The sequence below is a fragment of the Narcine bancroftii genome, chromosome 8 (assembly GCF_036971445.1).
Source record: "Narcine bancroftii isolate sNarBan1 chromosome 8, sNarBan1.hap1, whole genome shotgun sequence".
Classification (NCBI taxonomy): domain Eukaryota; kingdom Metazoa; phylum Chordata; class Chondrichthyes; order Torpediniformes; family Narcinidae; genus Narcine; species Narcine bancroftii.
Genome location: NC_091476.1, coordinates 5,311,679 through 5,334,565, shown reverse-complemented (window position 1 = coordinate 5,334,565; position 22,887 = coordinate 5,311,679). Strand labels below are relative to the sequence as shown.

Below are 22,887 nucleotides of genomic sequence, written 5' to 3'. Positions count from 1 at the left end.
TTTTATGACAATTTACTTCAACTTTCTTAGCCCTTGCTTGTGTGCTACTGACATTGTGCAAGGTGCTGCAAGACACATGACTCACATAGACACACACACACACACACACACACACACTCACACTCACACTCACACACACACACACACACATATGCCCCACACAAACATGCCTCACATACACAAAATCCCATGCATTCACACACTTGCATTTTCACACTCAGTTACGGTACACAATTGAAACTCATCTAGAAATTATAATCCATAATGTACTCACCAACTGGGTCAACAGTGTCAACATGATCAATAAAGTCCCGCTTTCCAAGGTAAAGTGAGAGCTGATAACAAAAGGAATGAGTGTTGTCCTACACAAGTTTGTAATATTCTCTGCAAACCTCATGGAAATATTTATTACAGAAAAATGTCAAAATTGTTCCCACCATTCCCTATCGATAGAAGAATAACATGCATGTTCCTGTACATTATTATAAATAGTGGTGAAGTAAAGAGCCCAGACTGGAATTTAATGGCTAAAGATTGAAAGCAAACTTCAATCAGAATGATGAACATGGTTTGAAGATGTGGAATGTATCAAATAATACATGAAAGTCCGCAGACCCTGTGATTGTGGTAAAATTCACATAAAAATGCTGGAGAAACTCAACCGGTTTTGCAGTATCCATAGGAGTTAAAGATATATCACCAACATTTCAGGCCTGACCCTTCTTCAAGGTATAAGCAAAAAAAACAGGAAAGCATCAGAATAAAGACTGAAGACTGGCTGGGGAAGGAGTCCAGACCAACAAAAGGTGTTAATTGGATATGATAAGAGGAGAGGTGAGAATTGATTTTGGCTCTGTGAAAGGGGACGGGGGAAATGGGGGAGAGAGAGAGAGATAGAAAGCCAGAGGTGGGGGAAAGGCAACGGGAGAAGAAGATGGGGTGAGGTATAATAGAAACCGAAGATGTTGATGCTATCTGGTTGGAGGGCTCTCAGACAGTAGATAAGATGTCATTCCTCCATTTTGCAGGTGCTCTCATTTCTGGCAGTGCATGAAACCATGGATTGACATGTCAACAAGGGAATGGGATGGGGAACTGAAATAAAACAGAAAATCCTGGCAAACACCAATGTCCCCAACTGACCACTGAATTCTTCAGAAACTGCTTATTAAATGATCCATTTACACCTTTTGCTGCATTTTACTTTGACACGAACCTTCTGATTTGGGCTCGTCTTTTTAAAGACTCTGTAAATTGAGAAATAAAATATTAATCATCAGCTTGGAGCTCTCCACCATTAATCTTCAAATATTATTACTGGCCTTCGCAATAAAAAAAATACAGATAAAGAAAATCTTATTAGAACATCAGCTATCATTGAATAGAAGGCCCTAGAAAATTCCAGTCACAACACAAAAGCTTTTTTCCAAGAAAAGTAAAAGTTTAGATTATTTAATTATTCTTCATAGTTCAAACTCTGACAACTCGATCACATCCATTATTTGTTTTTTTTATCCTCTTTGTTGTGCCTTGTCTTGATGGTCTGGCTCATTATGTTGTCTTGTATTAGAGATGTTAAACATTTGTTGCTATGGAGTGTTCCTTCAGAGGGCAGGGAGCTTCTGGAATGCTCTCCCTAGAGGATAATGGAGGCCTGAACACTGTGGGTATTTAAAGAGGAGGTAGCTACAGTTTGGGGGGAAAAAAAGACAGAATAAAGGGTTATGGGGAACTGGCATAGAAGAGGAGATGATGGTTGAGGGAGATCATCCATGATTATGTTGAATGGTGAGAGAGTTGCCAATTGACTCCTGCTATTATTTTTTGGTATTCCTATTGTAGTATTCCTAAATTTGAATCAGACTGTTTGTCCACAGAGCAAAAGCAGGGAAAATGGTTCATTCTGGATTGATCAATAGAAGCAGAACACTGGGGAAGGGGTTTCTGCTGTAGTCAGCACACACCATCATGTGGTCTGATGATGTGTTGAGGCATTTGCTTTGAACTTGGAATGCGTTTGTGGCAGGCGAAGTCTGGGATAGCTAGGCTTGAATTTATGCCTATTTCAATTCAGTTGAGACCCATGTGGGAGTGGGGATAAGATGCAAGATTTGGAACTGTGGTTGGACTCTATAAGTTTATTGCTACATAACAGTAGAGGTCATTCATCCCATGATGTTGTAGGAACCTATAACCGTCTCCACATCAATCATCCTTTCATCCCTCACACCCTCCATTTTTCTTATGTCCATGTGCCTATCTATTGTATCTGCCTCCACCACCACCTGACAATACAATTGCTGCACTGTCTATGTTTAAAAAAAACATATACCCCCTAAACATTTTTCCACTTCAGCAAACCCCTACAAAGATATAGGCTGCCAGAGGTTTTAAAGTAAAAACATTTCTACTCACTGTCCTGACTTTTGACTCATGCTGGAGAAAACTGATGGATATGAAGACCTGCAAAATAGAATATCCAAAGCTTGAATTTAATATGGTTAAAATTCTAATATGTACCTTAGAAATGCTCTGGTTTAACAACACAACACAACTGTATTGACTTGAAAGGTTTTATTGTACCATAATTTCCCATAACTGGGAGTTGTAGGTCAATTGGGTGTAATTGGACAGCATGGACTCATGGGCCAAAGGGGCCAGTTACCGTGCTGTATGTCGAAATTTAAAATTTAATGCTAAAAGGTGCATGTTTTGTGACTTGGGAGTCATTGCCTGATATTTACATGCACAACAGTCAATTGATATTGGACGTGAAAGAAAAATAAATTCTTACGATTGACAGGAATTTAGTCAGGAAGCATACATCAACCTTTGAGCAAACTGAGATTTAAGTGTATCTTAATGACTCATTACCTGGAAACTTTTAAATGTTTGCCTTCAGACTTCCTTTCCATTATTGTCTCTAGTTATTCTTTACTATTCCATCAAAATATAAGCATTATCCTTGTGCAACGTATGAAAGGAAATAGCAACCAAGGAATAGGCTTTGAATCAAGACCCTTGTTGTTAATTTTGCATTTTGGATCCAGTGATCATAATGCCATTCGTTTCAGTTAATTATGGAGAAAGATAGATCTGGGCCTCGGGTTGTGATTCTAAATTGGAGAAAGGCCAATTTTTAGGAAATTAGAAAGGATTTAGAATGTGTGGATAGGGATAAGTTGTTTTTGGGCAAGGATGTGCGAGGTAAGTGGAGAAACTTTAAAGGTTAAATTTGAGAGAACAGAGTTTGTGTGTTCTTGTCAGGATTAAAGGCAAGGTTCGCAGGCATAGGGTACCTTGGTCTTCGAGGGATATTGGGGATCTGGTTCGGAAGAAGAAAGAAGTCTATAGCAGGTATAGGAAACAAGGAACAAGTGAGGTATTTGAGGAGTATAAAGATGCAAGAAAAACCTCAAGAAAGAAATCAGACATGAGGTGGCTTTGGCAGAAAGGAATAATCCTGAGGGTTTCTACAGGTCTATTAAGATAAATTAAAATTGGTTCCCTTGAAGATCAGAATGATCGGCTTTGTATGGAGCCAAAGAGATAGGGGAGATCTTAATTCTTTTTTTCATCAATATTCACTCAGGAAACAGGCACAGATCCTTGGGAAGTAAGGAAAATAAGCAGTGAGGTCATAGAAACTATACATATTAAAGAGAAGGAAGTGTTTGCTGTCTTAAAGAAAATTGGGGTATTCCCTTGAACCTCGAGGGAGGCTAGTATAGAAACTGCAGGGGATCTGGTAGAAATATAGAAATATTTAAAATGTCCTTAGCCATGGGCATGGTGACAGAGGATTATAGGCAGGTGAGCCTTAGGTCAGTAGTAGGTAAATTATTAGAAGGTGTTCCAAGAGATTAGCTATACATTTATTTGGATAGCCAGAAACTGATTAAGGATAATCAATGTGGCTTTGTGTTTAACCAATCTTGTAGTGTTTTTCAAAGAGTTACCAGGAAAATTGATGAACAAAAGGCTGTGGTTGTTGTCTACATGGACTTTAGTAAAGCCATTCATAAGGTTCCACATGGGAGGTTAGTCAGGAAGGCTCAGACGCTAGGTATTCATGATGAAGTAGTGATCTGGATTTGACAATGGCTGAACAGGAGAAGCCAGAGAGTAATGGTGGATGATTGCTTCTCAGATTGGAGGCCTATGACTAGTGGTGTGCCTCAGGCATCAGTGCTGGGACCATTGTTGTTTGTCATCTACAGTATATCAATGATTTGGTTGCTAATGTGATAAACTGGATTAGCGAGTTTGCAGATGACACTAAGATTGGAGGTGTTGTGGACAGTGAAGAAGATTTTCAAAGCTTGCAGAGAGATCTGGACCAGCTTAAAAAATGGGCTGAAAATATGGTAGATCGAATTTAATGCAAACAAGACAGAACTTCAGGAACGGAGTTCTAGTGAAAGGTTAAACAGGTTAGGACTTGATTCTGTGGAGTGTAGAAGAATGAGGGGATATTTGATAGAGGTGTGGTGAGATGTGATTACACCACTAGGTCACCAGGGGTCATCCTGGTGACCTTGTCCATAAAGCAGTCCAGAGCTATAGTCTAGCCTTCCAGGTTCGTCTTGCAGAGAGACAAGACCTCTTAGTGTCCATATTAGTTTATCAAATTGTACTGTCTGATACTCACACTGCTGGTGTGGTTATTGTCAGTACAAGAGGTATTTAAAATTATGAGAGGGATAGAATGAGTAAATGTAGATAGGCTTCTTCCAGTGAGGGTAGGTGAGATACAAGTCAAACGGCATGAGTTGAGAGTGAAAGGGAAAAAGTTTAGGGGAAGCGTGAGGTGCTACATTTTGGAAAGGCAAATTTAAATAGGTCATATACATTGAATGGTAGACAATTGAGGAGTGCAGAGCAACAAAGGGATTTAGGAGTTATGGTAAATAGTACCCTCAAGGCTGATACTCAGGTAGATGATGTGGTGAAGAAGGCATTTGGAATGTTGGCCTTCATAAATCGGAGTATTGAATTCAAGAGTAGGGAGGTTATGATAAAATTGTACAAGGCATTGGTGAGGCCAAATTTGGAGTACTGTGTACAGTTTTGGTCATCAAATTGTAGGAAAGATATAAACAAAATAGAGAGAGTGCAGAGAAGGTTCATGAGAATGTTGACAGGATTTCAGGGTCTGAGTTCCAGGGAAAGGTTGTGCAGACTGGGGCTTTTTTCTCTGGAGCGTAGAAGATTGAGAGGGGACTTGATTGAGGTGGTTAAGATTTTAAAAGGGACAGACAGAGTAAATGTGGATAGGCTTTTTCAATTAAGAAAGGGGGAGATTCAAACTAGAGGACATGGTTTAAGATTGAAGGGGGAAAATTATAAGGGGAACATGAGGGGAAATTTCTTTACGCAGAGGGTGGTGGGGATGTGGAATGAGCTTCCGGCAGACGTGTTTGAGGCGGGATCATTGGTTACATTTAAGGAAAGACTGGATCATTACATGGATAAGAGGGGACTAGAGGGGTATGGACCGGGTGTTGGTCAGTGGGACTAGGAGGGTGGGGATTTGCTACAGCATGGACTAGTAGGGCTGAACTGGCCTGTTCTGTGCTGTAAGTGGTTATATGGTTATATGGTGAGGAGGAACTTCTTCAAACAGAGAGTGGTGGGAGTGTGGAATGTGCTGCCAGCTGTGATAATGAATGCAGGTTCAATTTTAACATTTAAGAAGAATTTGGACAGGTCCATGGATGGGAGGGGTATGGAGGGCCATGGACTGGGTGCAGGTCATCGGGACTAGGCAAAAAAATGGTTTGGCACAGCCTAGAAGGACCAAAGAAGCCTGTAGTTCTATAGTTCTAATTCCCTGATCTGCACTGGGAATTGACATGCTCCTAAATAGCCAAGCTTAAACCATCATATCTCTGAAGGGTAACTTCAAGTCAGAAGTGTTCATCGTTAAAAATGTATTATTTAGCCGATACATTTCTGGCGATTCATGAGGTCAGGTAGCAGCTATTGAGAGGGAAACAAAGTGAGGTCAGCATTTGGAAAAGTGATGTAATTCTGATGAAAGGTAATTTCCCCGAAAAGTTGCTGGTGTCTCTCTTCTTAGAAGCTGCTGGGCGTTTTCTTTCATGCTTTAGATTTCTAGCATCTGGTGTATTTTGCCATTGAATTTTTAAAAAAATCTTTTGACACAAACACTGAAAAGAATTCATGAAATCAATGTGAACAATTTAACAGGAACCAAACTGAAACACAGGGCAAACCACAAAATGACATTCTCTCAGCACAAAATATGGCTGAGGTTATGTTGCAATGTGAACTTGACTTGAAAATATTCACCACAGGACCTCCTGTAGGAATAGGATGTACTGCAAGTACTTAAATTTGCCTTCAGCCACAAGTGGAGAATGGTCATCAGAGTATTGGCTGTCGGCTAGACCCTCTTCTTATGACAAGATTCCGAGATAACCATCGCTCAGTTTATGTCAGTGATTGCCTACTCCCAACAGAACACTAACAACTGAAGATGAATTTCTATTCCACCTAGTATTCCATGAAACCCTGTGCTTCTCACACCAAAGCAAGGAGATGGTGGTGGATATTTACATTTCAGCCTACAAATAAAATGTACTTCCATTTTAAGACTCACAAAATGCCTTCTGATTCATGCCTAAAATTTGATCTTTCAATTCTATCTGATAAATGATCCATACTTCACACACTTCTTCAAATGTAGAACATAGAACATGACAGCACAGTCAAATGTTCTGCTAACCTCTATATTCCTACCATTATACCAACTAAACCTTTCCTACCCCGTAACCCTCTATCTTTCTTTCATCCATGTGCCTGTCTATGAGTCTCTTGAATCCCCTTAATGCTTCAGTCTCCACCACCATCCCTAACAAGGCATTCCAGGCATCCACAACTCTCTGTGTAAAAGAAAATTTGCCCTTGATGTCTCCCTTTCCTCCTTTAACTTTGTACAGATGTCCTCTGGTGTTTGCTACTCTCACCCTGGGGAAAAAGAGGTGCTGGATGTCCACCTTATCTATGCCTCTCAGAAAGAGAGGCTTGCAAGAAGAATCCCCTACAATATCCAGCTCAATAACCATGAATTGCCCAACCAAACACAATCAGAAATGAATTGAAAACAAAAAACATATCCAGGACAACTATATATTCCAAATGTAACACATTGGAATATTGCATTCGTTACTAAGTTAAGCAATTAAGAGGGCAATAATTCTGCATGTAACAAGATTGGTTTCCAAAAATGGGTTAATGCACAGTCAGTCAGACTGTAAACTGATTAAAATAATCAGAAGGCACCTGGCTGAGCCCCAACATTGGACTAAGAAGAGAAATCTCATCATTCAATCCAATTAGAGGAACAACATTTATCACAACATGCTGCTGTTCTCCACAAACATGGGCTTGATAACTGTAAGAGTAATGAACCAAAAAGAGGATGTGACAGGTCACCTCTGCAATCACGTAAAATATCTTCCAATATGAATGTGAATCAGACTTGTGGGCTCATAAGAGCCGGGATTACATGCAACCAGCCTGTATCCAAATTGCATTGATTCCTAATGAAGTCTTTAGCTGCTCAGAAGCATTTTAATAAGGTATTACAGCACGATGCCACTGTGTATTGCAAGATTCAAGATATTTAACAAAGCCTAGAGACAAGGAAGTGGTTGTAGAACCCAATGAAATATAACAGGCATCAAAACAATCCTACCCTATGGTAACACTGGCTTCTCAATGGCATTTCTCCAGTTTCAATAAAGGGGTTTGGTTTGAAACATCAGCAACCATTTTTCTCCCACCAATGTTGCTTGACCTGCTGAGTTCCTCCAGCAGATTGCGTTTGGTTGTGGTTTCCAACATCTGCAACCTCCTGTGTGTCATCTGCTCCTAACCATTGATCACATTGCACCATCTTCTTCACCTTTACAAAAGGCACTTCTCTAAGTCAAAGATCACAAAATGCTACAGGATGTCTGAAAGCACAAGTCCAAGAACTTTAGTCCAACAACCACAGGAGGCCCCTCTATTGTAAAATGTCTCAAACAGTAATCAAGTTTAGTCCACTACACAAACATGCTAGAGAAACTCAGCAGGTCATACAGCATTCATAGGAAGTTAAGGATAACCAACATTTTGGGCCTTGGCCCTTTGTCAGGTATTATTACCTTGACAAAGGTCCCAGGCCCAAAACATTAGTTACACTTTACTTCTGATGGAGACAATGTGACCTGCTGAGTTTCTGTACTGCACTCAACCCAGATTTTTTTAAATTTAATAAAAGTTCACTCAACTACTTTTCCTTCCCAGCTACACTCTCATTGTAAATAAAACCCTCTGGACATCTCTGTACAACCCATTGTCTTCTAACATGCATTTTTCACATCAGCTTTTACCATTATCTTCCTATTTCTAACCTCACTAGCACTTGGCATGGTTAGCAATCCTGAAATCAAAATCCTGGAGGTCCTGTCCTTCAACCTAGTCCCTATCTCTCTAAACATTCCTTGCAGGAACTCCTCACCTTTCCTACCTACACTATTAGTCTCTTTATGGACCATGACATCTGGCTGCTTACCCACCCTCCTGAGAATGCCGTCAACTTGATCTGTGATATCTCGGACTCTGGCAACATACCATCCGGGATACTCAATCTTTTAAAGAACCCCTTATCTGTCCCCCCTAACTATGGAATTCCCTATCACTACAGCTCACCTCTTCTCCTCCCTTCCCTTCTTACCCACAGGACCAGACTCCATGCCAGAGGCCTGATCGCCGTGGCTTGTCCCTGGTAGGTCCTCCCCCCAACAGTATCCAGTATGGTATACTTGTAACTGAGGAGAATGTTCACAGGGGTCCCCTGCACTGTCTGCCCGTTCCCTTTCCCTTTCCTGACTGTCACCCATCTACCCTCCTCCTGCCTTCTAGGTGTTATAGTGTCCCTGTAACTCCTGTCACCCCCTCTGTCTCCTGAATATTCCAGAATTCATCCAAATCCAGCTCCAATATATTAACACTCTGCTCTGAACTTATCCCTCAATCAATTTTAAGAATTCAAATTTCAATGGCTATCTGCATTACTTGTTTTGTTTTACAATAAAATCTCCATATTTGAATATGGCAAAGGATAAAATGCCACTTGAATGTACAGAATTGTTGATTTTCTGAACCAAAACTTTTAAAAAGTGTTAATGGGCAAAGAAAGAGATATGACAGTATTGAGAGAAAGGAAGGAAGGAGAACATTAAAAATGCTAGTCTTGGACTTGCATTTCATTGTTAAAAAACATCTAAGATAAAATTGAAGGATATTCTCTTTGATCTTTCTCCTGTGCCATTTGTCACATCAGTGATGGAGGATCCCAGATGTCATTAGATGGAATTAAATGTACTTCTGGATATATTTGTCTGTGTTTCTTTTTCATGCTTGTGGCTTGTCAGTGATGGGTGGCTTACACACAGAAATACAGCCTCACAATTCACCTGGGAATTCTGGGCATGAGTTCATCTCATTAGGTCCTCTAATAACCATGTTTTCTGGGTTTCACCTAGAGTGCCAATGAGCCAGTACATCCCCACTCCCTTGTCAATCAATTTGACAACTACTAATTCCCTCTATCCTCCCAACCAAAACCACTTTCCAAACAGAGCCTGGAAATTTCCCCTTTTAGATCTGCTACCCTCTCCTGTATCTCAGGATACAGGCTTAATGCAGGCAATTGGGATTTGTGTACGTAGGCAGCACAGTGGGCTTTGGACATGGTGGGTGAAGTTAACTCATTTCTGTACTGATCCTTTCTATGATTCGATGATTCAATTCTGTGACCCAAAGCCCTCTTTCTGCAACAAAAATAAGTCATTGTGTGAATGCTGAAGGGTAAGGGGAAGAAATTTCCTCTGTTAAATGCTCACTGGCACATAATGTCTTCTGCCGTGTGTGCCACAGCATTTTGTTGTGGCAGGTTTCAGCTGAAAAGCAGGACAGTCGTCATGGAATCCTACAGCACAGAGGCAGACCCATTAGCCAACCACGTCCAAGATGATCTTCACGTATCATCAATGCCAATTTCTATTTACTAGTCAATAGTCTCTATTGCCTCGTTCTGGCCAATACTTAATCCTCAATCAACAATAATTAAGAGGAGGATTTGTATTGACCATGTTATCCTTTAACAGACATTGCTGCATGCAGATGAACAGTAGGATCTCCCACACTACATTGCTTTCATTATAAAAAAGCATGACAAAATTGCAAGTGTATCTTTCCTCCGATCATTCTGCTACTCAATAAGGCAGACAACTCAACTCATAACATTTTGTTAACAATGCAGTAGCAGGAAATGAAGCTCACATTTTTTGAATTGGCCTGCGACCTTGCAAATTTGATCTAAACTGGGTAAATATTATTGAAGGAGAGAAAAAAATCAGTTCAGCTTAAGTCCATTTTCAAAGAGCTCAGTGGGAGGTTTAATGATTATCGTTAAGCAGCTAATGGAAACGAGCTTCAGGTGGGTTAGTGAACTTAGCAAGTGAGCAAATTAAATGATGGTTCAAGAAAACCTCAGTAGGCTTTAGTGAAAATGAAATGTTGGCCAGTGTTAAACCTCATATTGGAACACAGCTTTAAAACCAGCGGGTGAGTGAGAAAACTGAAGCTTTGCTGTTCTTGCTTGGTGCCAATTGACTTTATTTGTCATTACAATCCTATACTGTGTTATTGTACCTTTTACAGGAGTGTATGACTGTTAGAGATAGCCTTTCAGAGTCTGCTCACAGAAGAACCCTTCTCACTGTATTAGGTATTTTGTGATAAATAGGCTGAAGCGTTAAGGTTGGATTCTGTCTGTAACTTTATGTTATTTCTTTATATGATTATCCTTGTGTAGATCCAATTGTGGTTCTAGAGTGAAAGCAACAATGGTCAAAGAAACATCCTGGTAGGATGTGGAGACCAAGCCATGTTAGAAAAAAAATTGTCAAAACTCCAGTCAGAGGGTGGTAGAGAGCTCTCTGGCAGAACTTCCAGATCATATTTCTTCTTTCTTCCTTGTGACACAAAAGGAAGTCTTTTGGCTCATCGCTACTCTCTGGTGAAGCCTTGGCCAGGGTTGCACGAAAAAGCTAAGTTCAGAGATCCTGGGATATTAGAAGGCTAGAGAATGAACGACAAGCTGGGAAGAATGAAACCATTTAGAGATTGCAAGCAAGAATGAGAATTTAAAAACTGTGACATAGCAGAACTGGGAGCCAATTCAAGTCAGTAGTGAGGCTGATGGGCAGATGCCATTGAGGATAAGAGGACAAAGATAACATTTATATTTACAGGGGATGCAAGAGATGGTTGAAATTATCACATCTAAAACATAGAAAAATGCATGAAAAAGAGAGTTATGTGGTCTTCTAATATATAACAATTACTTTATCTTATGCATGTTTTTAACACATTTTTAATTCGAGGTCTGAGCTTGCACTAATGTATTGAGGATAAGACATTGGCTGAACATCTGGACTTTCAAATATAGCTTTCCATGCCTTGATTTGAATCTCGGTCATTATATAACAGCATGGCTTTCCTCGAGAAGTGATTATGCCAGGTTATTCAGCAAAATGACTTTGTTGTTGAGTTAGTTTGTCTCAAAACCACCAGGATATCAAGTTATCACTTGAACTCATGCAACTAAACTTGGAGCAATTGCATTTTAAAGAAATTAACCTTTTAGTTCTGTTGTGATTGGCCTAGCTACACCAGCTATTTGCAGCCTTTTTTTGTGTATTCCCCTGCCCCGCCCCCCCCCCCCCCCCCCCCCAGGACTCTGCTCAAAGCTTAGGACCCTCTTCCCTGTGAAGCAGTCAAATTTTGGTTTCTTCTATACTTGTACTGACTACATTAAAAAAAACCATTAAAAATATTTATCTTGCATGAGGTAAAAAGAATACAAAGCTTTTACTTAAATGTGCTGTGGCCTGCGGGTGGCCATTGAGAATGGCCAATTGACACCATAATATTCAATCCAGAAAATCTTCACTCTCCTTGTCTGGGGATGAACTTCTAGGCAATAAAATGTAGTAATGACATAATGGAGCTACAAAAATAACAAATATTGCAAATATTCAACACGTATAATTGTTCAGTCATATGGAACCATCACAAATACTGGAAATTTAATTTGAAAACTTCTATATCTGAATTGACCTTATCTGAATTAGAAAGAAAGTTCATGGTTAAAATTGGTTATTTTCAAGATTCTGGTCAATGTGTATGTAATGTATAGTCTCCATAACATAGCCCCGGGTCCACTGGGGAGTGGCTGAACCTGATTTGGGATAGCGGCACGTGTAATCCACAGTGGCCTTGGAGATTAGGGGAAGCATCCTTCTCCATCTTAATGGTGGACATTTTAACATCTTGTTGCAACCTGGCTTACTGCCTAAACTCTAGTAACTAATTGCGCAGTACTGTATTGTTAGGCAGCCTGGCTTACTGCCTAAGCTCTAGTAACTAATCGCGCAGTACTGTATTGTTAGGCAGCCTGGCTTACTGCCTAAGCTCTAGTAACTAATTGCGCAGTACTGTATTGTTAGGCAGCCTGGCTTACTGCCTAAGCTCTAGTAACTAATTGCGCAGTACTGTATTGTTAGGCAGCCTGGCTTACTGCCTAAGCTCTAGTAACTAATCGCGCAGTACTGTATTGTTAGGCAGCCTGGCTTACTGCCTAAGCTCTAGTAACTAATTGCGCAGTACTGTATTGTTAGGCAGCCTTTTGTAACTGTATGCTGAGATTTCTGAGTGTTTTGTTGCTAGTTTTACTGGACAATGACCATAAAATGAATCTGATCTGATGGGCTCCACCAGAAGACGACCTTGGATCATCATAGATTGGGGGACATATCTCATTTTAACCATGTAGGCACCAGTCTCATCTCTAAAGAGGTTCAAGATCAAGTCTATTAACATCTGACTATACCACCAAAAAGAGTGTTTCTCCCAACCGTGGTGCACGGTTCAATAGATAGCACATAATAATCACATAAATATGTAACTTAAAATAAATGTATTCAAATGGCTTTGAGTGATTTAACTTTGTTCATTGGCAATTGGAAGCTATTCCAAGAATTTACAAGGTGAATTAATCCAGGCCCAATTTCTAATCCAAAGACTTTTTGGGTGGAGTGCCATCTTAGAACCAAAGAAATTAATATGAAAGACATAGAAAAAAGGGAATACTAGGCAGAGGTGAGTTCAAGTGTAATTATTATTTCACAGAGAGACACCAATTGAGTGAACTCACCCTGTTTTCTTTTTCTTCAGTCACTGTATTTAGTTGTCAGCCAAACAAATCTGAGAAAAAGTCCTTTGCTATAGATTTAGCAATATCTTTGCCCTTCTGAAACAGATTATTCCTTAGAGTTCAGACATTTACAAGTCTGACATTCAAAGGGCATTCAGATATTAAAGCATAGAGGAAAAACTTGCAAAAGTGAATGACGACAAGGATCAGTATGACAGAGAAAAGGTGAGCAAATTTAACAGAGCAATTGACCTACTCCTGCTTATATTTTATATCAATTATTAGCGATAACATTGTGCGGTTTTAGTAAATAGAAATAATTCATGCGGCCTCACCTGAGTTAGTGCAGAGAATGCTGATACCATCTATTCTGACTATAAAAATCCCACAATCTTTATATACGGTCTCCAGATTATAATAGGATTACATTTTGGAAATGCCTCAAAAGATTTGACATTCCAATCCTATTAATTTATTAACAGGATAAAGTTTGTGTTATAAATACCACTGCTTCTGGGAGACTGAAGAGGTGGGGGTGATTCGAAGATGATCTTGGCACTCGGTGAAATGACTGAGTGCAATTTTCTGGGATTAATTAAGAATATTACCTCACCAGAACCGCTGTATCACTCAGACTTGGAAAGACCTCAATGACCAGTGCAGATTACATCAAGAACACTTTGCCCTTTGGTGAACCTGATAAAAGACAGCTATTTAAAAATGTGTAAATCTAATAAAGATCTTCCATCATTCATACTGAAGATGTATTCCATTTATAGTTCTAGGGAAAATTCTAACATTGCTCCTAGGATGAGATTTTAATCTGGATTAAATGTTTACAGGAATACAATTGAGAGTCTGGGATGGTAGCTGCAAAGAGTTTGGAAGTTCTGTCTAAAAGGGCTCAAGGAATTACAGAGTTCTGTCCAATCCACTACCATCAAGACGGTACAGGAACATTGGAACAGGACTGGCAGGCTGGGGAAAAGCTTCTCCCCACAGGCTGTGAGACTAATAAATAGTAGGTTTGACAATCATACTAAATGTCTACATAAATGCATTGTGATTATTTATGTGATCTTTATGTCCTGTGTATTGTGCATTTTTGTACATGCCCCATGGTCTGAAGAGACACTGTTTCATCAGGTTGTGTTTGTAGAGTCTGTGCCTGGATAAAGAATTCCAAAGTCCATTGCCCTCTGAATGAAGTCTTTCTTTAAACTCAAGTTAAGTACACTTTGCTGGACGAACTCAGTGAGAGAAAAAGAATGGTTACTGTTTCAAGCTGAAAACCTTTACTGAGACTGAGAGATGCCAGGGTAAAAAGGACAGGGTGAGAGATTGGTAAACCAGGTGGAGGGGAAATATGATGGATATTAGTGGCACTAGATGGGCAGATGCCAGACAAAGGGAGAGAGGGAGAGTCAAGGAAAAGAAACGGGGTCAAGTTTCTGTGATTCCAGTGTCTGCCATCTCCTGTGCGTCTCCTCTCTCTTTAAACTCGTTACCTTGAGGCTGGCACCACCATCTTGATAAAGGATCTCGACCCAAAAGGTTAACTAACCGTTTCAACTCGTGGATGCTGACTGGGTTCCTCATTGTTTGTTCACTGTGATCACTGGCTCTGGATATCCCAGCCAGAGCAAACATTTCCCCAGAACAGTCTCAAGAATTCTGTATGTTTCTGTTTTTAAAAGTTAGACTTCAGATTGTAGGTGTGGCATTAAAGTGCAGCATTTACTACCCATCGCTAGAACTCTGACTTGATTTTTGAGGAAATCATGGTCAACCATGTTGGCATAGGTGCAAGACCTTGAAAGGATGACTGATCTCCTCTCCTAAGCAGGTGTTTATGACACTTGGTTATTGTTATTCGAGATTATTAACTGAATTAAAATTTCACAGCAGCCTTGGTGGGAGTTGAAATTGGATCATCAAATATTTTCACCCAAATGGTAGTTGTCAGCAATAATGGAGTGTGCGGTGCAGACAGCTATGCATACATCTGGATGAGCACCTGAACCACTGAGATGTGGTAGGCTACGAACTGAGTAAAGGGATTGGTATAGATAGATGTTAGATGGTGGACATGTATCTGATGGGCTGAAGGGCCTGTTTCTGAGCAGCATGGCCTTGTGAAGTTTAATTCAGTGAAAGAGAACATGGTAGCACATTACAGGCGCTTCAGTCCACAATGTTGTGCCGATCTATAGAAACCTACTCCACTAACAGTATGATACAGTCCTGTAGTAAAACATTCCTTGCGTATCTGGTTTCAATTCGGGAATTGTTTTGATTTAAAAGGTTTTTCTTTATCAATTTTTATATCATCTAATTATGTATTTACTCCTTTTATATGATTCAATGTTTGTCAATTGGCATGATAATGTTCAGTGTTTTCAAGATTTGTTTGTTGACAGTTGTCTTCTGTCTTTTGAACAGTTTAATCTACCAAATTCGCATTATTTTTTAATAGTTGCAGATCAGAACTTTTTTTATAGGTTCATTTACCAAATTTTCCCATGACTTTTGAATCTAAATTGCTGGATGTAATTTTCAAATTACAACGCTTCCAGAAGGCTTTAATAACCTTTACATGTGATATGCTTTCAAAATCACATCAGGTTTCCCTTGATAAGATTAAAAGAGCATGGAGCATGATGTACAGTTTTCTATCTCGGACAAAACTTGGGATTTGGTTCTTAAATTCGTTAACACTTCTTCACTATGTTCTCGACATTCTCTTATTCAGTTCAAGGTTGTACTTCGGACTTGCATGTCTCAAGACAACTTATCCCATATATTTCCTGATCTAAATCCCCAATGTGACAGATGTATCGATGGGGAAGCAATCTTGCTGCACATGTTCTGGTCTTGATGAGTTCTTGAACCTTATTGGAGGGAGATTTTTCGTGTTTTATCAATAATATTACATGTTAATCTTGAACCTAATCCTTTAACAGGCTTGTCTGGAGTGTTAGATGATATTAATGAGCTATTTTCTTCCTCTGATCATCAAGTCGTACTATTTACAACTCTGGCACAATGAGCGATCCTACTTAGATGGAAAGATCCTTTTCCACTCACTAGTACTCAGTGCTTATGTCATGTCTTGCCTTAATTTAGAAAAGATCAGGTGTTGCACATGGTGAGCTAACACTAATTTTCATAAAATTTGGAGTCCTTTAATGGACTCTTTTCATACTCATTAAATGCTTGGTCATTGAATGTATTTATTTATGGACATGGTTTTTCCTTCAATTACTAATGTTTTGTAGATTTAGCAGAACTGTCCCACCTTCATTTTTATGTCAGAACATCCCAGGATTTTCTTTTCGGAAGAGAGTTGGAGTTCTTTCCTTTGGTTTCTCTTTTTCCTTTTTTGTCATTCTCATATTGTATGAGGAAGGGGTTTACCATTGTTGATTTATTTTTGGAAATGTTCTTCTATTCTTCATATTTGGTACAATGTGTTCTTTTATAATAAAAAGCGAAGCCTACTTCACAGCAATGGCATTTTCTCCTACCTCGCAACCATAACCCTCTCGTTTTCTTCCATCCATGTGCCTTTTTGAGTCTTTTACATGTCCCTGTTGTCCCAGCCACTGTCTTCTCCAGTGATGCATTCCAGGCACCCACCACTCTTTTTAAAAACATCTCTCCTGTTATGAATTAATGACCCTTTTAATTTTGTTTGGGACTAAAGGGACTTTGTTAGCACTAATATAGGAATAACATTCACCAGATAATGGTAAACTATAAAACTATTAATAACATTACAGTTTTTACTTGCCTCTTAACATAACCCCACTATGCACATGTATGTGTGTAATTAAAGTCCCACTCTGAAGCGTCAATTTTAAAATTTCAGCATCATTTTAGTTTTGCTCGAAAGTCTTAAAATTTCAGTTCGGAAATAATTCTAAAGCACTTCAGGCCTCTTTAAACTCTCAATTATTCGATGAGTTGTCCTTGAGAGCTATTCTTTAAATAGAAGTGACCATCTTCTGAGCCACCAATGCATCTGCTATTGAAAGGATGATAAACTTGCTGTCTTTCCAGGATGTCTATTTTTCTTGAATGAAGACTTTGGAATCAGTTTTCCCAAACGAAGAGACTGCCATCTTTATCTTAAGGAGACAGTGAGAAGTAGCTTCTCTTTTGAAATCTATTTATTTCTGGGTTCCCCTTTTGTTAGAAATAACACATAGGCAGCTTTTCCCCTTTTCCAGGAAATAGTACTGCTGGTCAGTTCTGCATCTTAACAGAATGATGAGTTTCCTTAAACTGATTTTTTTGTCTCGGATTTCAATACTCTATTTTTGGCAAATCTCTCATGTCACATGGTATGTGACATCAGTTCTGCCTTTGTTCATAAACTCTTTTCACACTGATGTGCGAAAAGCATTCAAGTCCACTTATGCCTCCGTGAGGTCTGTTCTCTTCAGGGTTAAAATGTCCGTACATTTATGCAGGTGCTTCTGAAAAAACACCAATTGTTTCCAAAAACCATCATAAATCCTTTCATCTTCTTGACTCCAACTTCAATCAACAGCCATTTTCATCTCAAACTGGCTTCCGCCTTCAATTTCAAAGAACCATGTGTGTTTAAAATGTTGTCTTGTGCCCCTGTAACCACACAAATGAACTTATTAAGGCATATCTAGATAAAATATAGTTTTAACATTAAACGAAGGATTAATATTAACACAGATCCATTACACTCCTAAATGATTACTCACTCATCTTAAACAAATATTATCTACTATTTGTTATTGTTGCTACAGGAAAAAAATGCGCAGGCTGATTGTACTGACAATAACCACACCAGCAGTGCAAGTATAAGACAACTTTAATAAACTAATACGTACACTATTACATCTCACCACACTGACCATGTTATCTCAGCCCCTCCTAATAACCTTTATGACAAAACCTCTCATCCTTGTCTTGAAAACCCTAAATCTGTCAATCTTGTTTCATCTGACTTGTTGTCCAATCCAGGCAACAATATGAAATTACCTCTCATATTTTTCCCAAGCAGAGCATTGTAATTTTAATACTTTTAATTCTTTCTTTTTTCTTTTTCCTTCTTTGGCTTGGCTTCGCGGACAAAGATTTATGGAGGGGGTAAAAGTCCACGTCAGCAGCAGGCTCGTTTGTGGCTGACAAGTCCGATGCGGGACAGGCAGACAAGGTTGCAGTGGTTGCAGTGGAAAATTGGTTGGTTGGGGTTGAGTGTTGGGCTTTTCTTCCTTTGTCTTTTGTCAGTGAGGTGGGCTCTGCGGTCTTCTTCAAAGGAGGTTGCTGCCCGCCGAACTGTGAGGTGCCAAGATGCACGGTTTGAGGCGATATCAGCCCACTGGCGGAGGTCAGTGTGGCAGGCACCAAGAGATATCTTTAGGCAGTCCTTGTACCTTTTCTTTGGTGCACCTCTGTCACGGTGGCCAGTGGAGAGCTCGCCATATAACACGATCTTGGGAAGGCAATGGTCCTCCATTCTGGAGACGTGACCCACCCAGCGCAGCTGGATCTTCAGCAGCGTGGACTCGATGCTGTCAGCCTCTGCCATCTCGAGTACTTCGATGTTAGGGATGAAGTCGCTCCAATGAATTTTGAGGATGGAGCGGAGACAACGCTGGTGGAAGCGTTCTAGGAGCCGTAGGTGATGCCGGTAGAGGACCCATGATTCGGAGCCGAACAGGAGTGTGGGTATGACAACGGCTCTGTATACGCTAATCTTTGTGAGGTTTTTCAGTTGGTTGTTTTTCCAGACTCTTTTGTGTAGTCTTCCAAAGGCGCTATTTGCCTTGGAGAGTCTGTTGTCTATCTCGTTGTCGATCCTTGCATCCGATGAAATGGTGCAGCCGAGATAGGTAAACTGGTTGACCATTTTGAGTTTTGTGTGCCCGATGGAGATGTGGGGGGGCTTTTCGTCATGGTGGGGAGCTGGCTGATGGAGGACCTCAGTTTTCTTCAGGCTGACTTCCAGGCCAAACATTTTGGCAGTTTCCGCAAAACAGGACGTCAAGCGCTGAAGAGCTGGTTCTGAATGGGCAACTAAAGCGGCATCGTCTGCAAAGAGTAGTTCACGGAAAAGTTTCTCTTGTGTCTTGGTGTGAGCTTGCAGGTGCCTCAGATTGAAGAGACCGCCATCCGTGCGGTACCGGATGTAAACAGCGTCTTCATTGTTGAGGTCTTTCATGGCTTGGTTCAGCATCATGCTGAAGAAGATTGAAAAGAGGGTTGGTGCGAGAACATAGCCTTGCTTCACGCCATTGTTAATGGAGAAGGGTTCAGAGAGCTCATTGCTGTATCTGACCCGACCTTGTTGGTTTTCGTGCAGTTGAATAATCATGTTTTTTTTAAATTTTTTATTTTTCACACCATAAACCACATTAACCATGATACATACTTTTTCCTTTTCAAATATATACAGTGCCATTTTCTCCCCCCCCCCCCCCATCCCACCCTCCCTACCTCCCCCCTCCCGTCCATTTAAAGTACAAAATCTAGGATACATTAAACCAGTCAAACAATGTTGTCATTCAATAAAAATAAACAAGAAATACCACTGAGTCAATTCTTTTTATTTCCTTCTCCTTTCATTAATTTAGGTAGTGAATGTCCCCGGTAGGTTTTCGCTATTATGTTTCATGTAAGGCTCCCATATTTGTTCAAATATTTCAATATTATTTCTTAAACTATATGTTATTTTTTCTAATGGAATACATTTATTCATTTCTATATACCATTGTTGTATTTTCAAATTATCTTCCGATTTCCAGGTTGACATAATACATTTTTTTGCTACGGCTAGAGCTATCTTAACAAATCTTTTTTGTGCACCATCCAAATCAATTCCAAATTCTTTGTTTTTTATGTTACTTAGGAGGAAGATCTCTGGGTTTTTTTGGTATATTGTTTTCTGTAATTTTATTTAATATTTGGTTTAGATCTTCCCAAAATTTTTCTACTTTCTCATGTCCAGATTGCATGAATTGTTGTTCCCATTTCTTTTTTACATCGAAAACATCTATCAGATACTGTTGGGTCCCATTTATTTAACTTTTGAGGTGTAATGTATAGCCTGTGTATCCAGTTATATTGTATCATACGTAACCTCGTATTTATTATATTTCTCATCGTTCCAGAACATAACTTCTCCCATGTTTCCTTTTTTATCATTTTATTTAAATCTTGTTCCCATTTTTGTTTAGTTTTACCATTTGTTTCCTCATTCTCCTTTTCTTGCAGTTTAATATACATATTTGTTATAAATCTTTTGATTATCATTGTATCTGTAATCACATATTCAAAGTTACTTCCCTCTGGTAACCTCAGACTGCTTCCTAATTTGTCCTTCAAGTAGGATCTCAATTGGTAATATGCCAGCACTGTATCTTGAGTTATATTGTATTTATCTTTCATTTGTTCAAAGGATAATTATTTCCTGAAAAACAATTTTCTATTCTTTTGATCCCTTTTTTCTCCCATTCTCTAAAGGAAAGGTTATCTATTGTAAAAGGGACTAACTTATTTTGCGTCAATATTAGTTTTGGTAATTGATAATTTGTTTTATTTCTTTCTACATGAATCTTCTTCCAAATATTGAGTAGATGATGTAATACTGGAGAACTTCTATGTTGTACCAATTTTTCATCCCATTTATATAATATGTGTTCAGGTATCTTTTCCCTTATTTTATCTAATTCTAATCTGGCTTTTCCCTTGTTTGATAAAAATCTGATAGGTATCTTAATTGTGCAGCTCTATAATAATTTTTAAAGTTTGGCAGTTGTAAGCCTCCTTGTTTATACCATTCTGTTAATTTATCTAGTGCTATCCTCGGTTTCCCCCCTTTCCATAAAAATTTCCTTATTATTTTCTTTAACTCCTTGAAGAATTTCTCTGTCAGGTGTATTGGCAATGCCTGAAATAGGTATAATATCCTTGGAAAAATTTCCAATGCTCTAAATCGTCCTGTAATTTTTTCATTAGTGGATAATAATTGAGTTTATATAGTTGGCCGAGATTTTTATTTATTTGTATACCTAGGAATCTTATTGCTTGCATTTGCCAACTGAATGGTGATTCCTTCTTAAATTTTGAGAAATCCGCATCATTCATAGGCATTGCTTCACTTTTATTTACATTAATCTTGTAACCTGACACTTCTCCATATTCCTTCAATTTCTTATATAATTCTTTTATTGATAGTTCTGGTTCTGTTAAGTATACTATAACATCATCTGCAAATAAACTGATTTTATATTCCTTGTCTTTTATTTTTATCCCTTTTATATTATTTTCTGTTCTTATCAATTCTGCTAGTGGTTCTATGGCTAACGCGAACAATAAAGGTGATAGTGGGCATCCCTGCCGTGTAGACCTGTTTAAGTTAAATTGCTTTGATATATATCCATTTACTGTCACTTTCGCCAATGGTCCTTTATATAATGCTTTAATCCAATTAATATACTTCTCTGGTAAACTTAATTTTTGCAATACTTTGAATAAATAATTCCATTCTACTCTGTCAAAGGCCTTCTCTGCGTCTAAAGCAACTGCTACTGTTGGCGCTTTACTCCCTTCTACTGCATGAATTAAGTTAATAAATTTACAAATATTGTCTGTTGTGCGTCTTTTTTTAATAAATCCAGTTTGGTCTAGATTTACCATTTTAGGTACATACTCTGCTAATCTGTTTGCTAATAGTTTAGCTATTATCTTATAATCTGTGTTAAGTAAAGATATTGGTCTATATGACGCTGGTGCGAGTGGATCTTTCCCTTGCTTTAGTATTACTGTAATTGTTGCTGTTTTACATGAATCTGGTAAGCTTTGTGTTTTATCAATCTGGTTGATTACTTCCAGGAGGGGAGGAATTAATAAATCTTTAAATGTTTTATAGAATTCTATTGGGAATCCATCCTCTCCTGGTGTTTTATTATTTGGTAATTTTATTTTATTATCTCTTGTATTTCTACTATTCCAAATGGTTCTGTTAATTTATTTTGTTCCTCTATTTGTAGTTTTGGTAGTTCAATTTTAGTTAGAAATTCATCTATTTTCCCTTCTTTCCCTTCGTTTTCAGTTTGGTATAATTGTTCATAGAATTCTCAAGTTTTCCTTGATCTCCTTTGGATTATATGTGATTTGTTTGTCTTTTTTCCTTGATGCCAATACTATTTTATTAGCTTGTTCTGTCTTAAGCTGCCATGCTAGAATTTTGTGCGTTTTTTTTTCCTTAGTTCATAATATTTGTTTTGTCTTCATTATATTCTTCTCCACCTTATATGTTTGTAATGTTTCATATTTTATTTTTTTATCTGCCAATTCTCTTCTTTTAGTTGTATCTTCCTTCATTGCTAATTCTTTTTCTATATTTACTAATTCCCTTTCCAACTGCTCTGTTTCCTGATTATAGTCCTTCTTCATCTTGGTTACATAACTTATTATTTGCCCTCTAATGAACGCTTTCATTGCATCCCATAGTATAAACTTATCTTTCACTGATTCCGTGTTTATTTCAAAATACATTTTAATTTGTCTTTCAATGAATTCTCTAAAATCCTGCCTTTTAAGTA

At 38.7% G+C, this 22,887-nt stretch overlaps 2 protein-coding genes across 2 annotated transcripts in view; one reads left to right on the top strand and one right to left on the bottom strand.

The window, feature by feature from the left end:
* LOC138740294 (arrestin-C-like) overlaps positions 1–2,457 on the bottom strand; it is a 30,775-nt gene extending 28,318 nt beyond the window's left edge. Inside the window, exons 1-3 of the mRNA XM_069892735.1 lie at positions 2,416–2,457; positions 1,217–1,247; positions 275–335 (exon numbers count right to left, since the gene is read on the bottom strand). Coding sequence (XP_069748836.1) covers positions 275–335; positions 1,217–1,247; positions 2,416–2,435 — 112 coding nt within the window. The 5' untranslated portion in view covers positions 2,436–2,457. The remainder of the gene's footprint in view (positions 1–274; positions 336–1,216; positions 1,248–2,415) is intronic.
* Positions 1–22,887, top strand: part of LOC138740289 (phosphatidylinositol 3,4,5-trisphosphate 5-phosphatase 2-like) — a 208,898-nt gene that overhangs the window by 26,864 nt on the left and 159,147 nt on the right. The window lies entirely within an intron of this gene.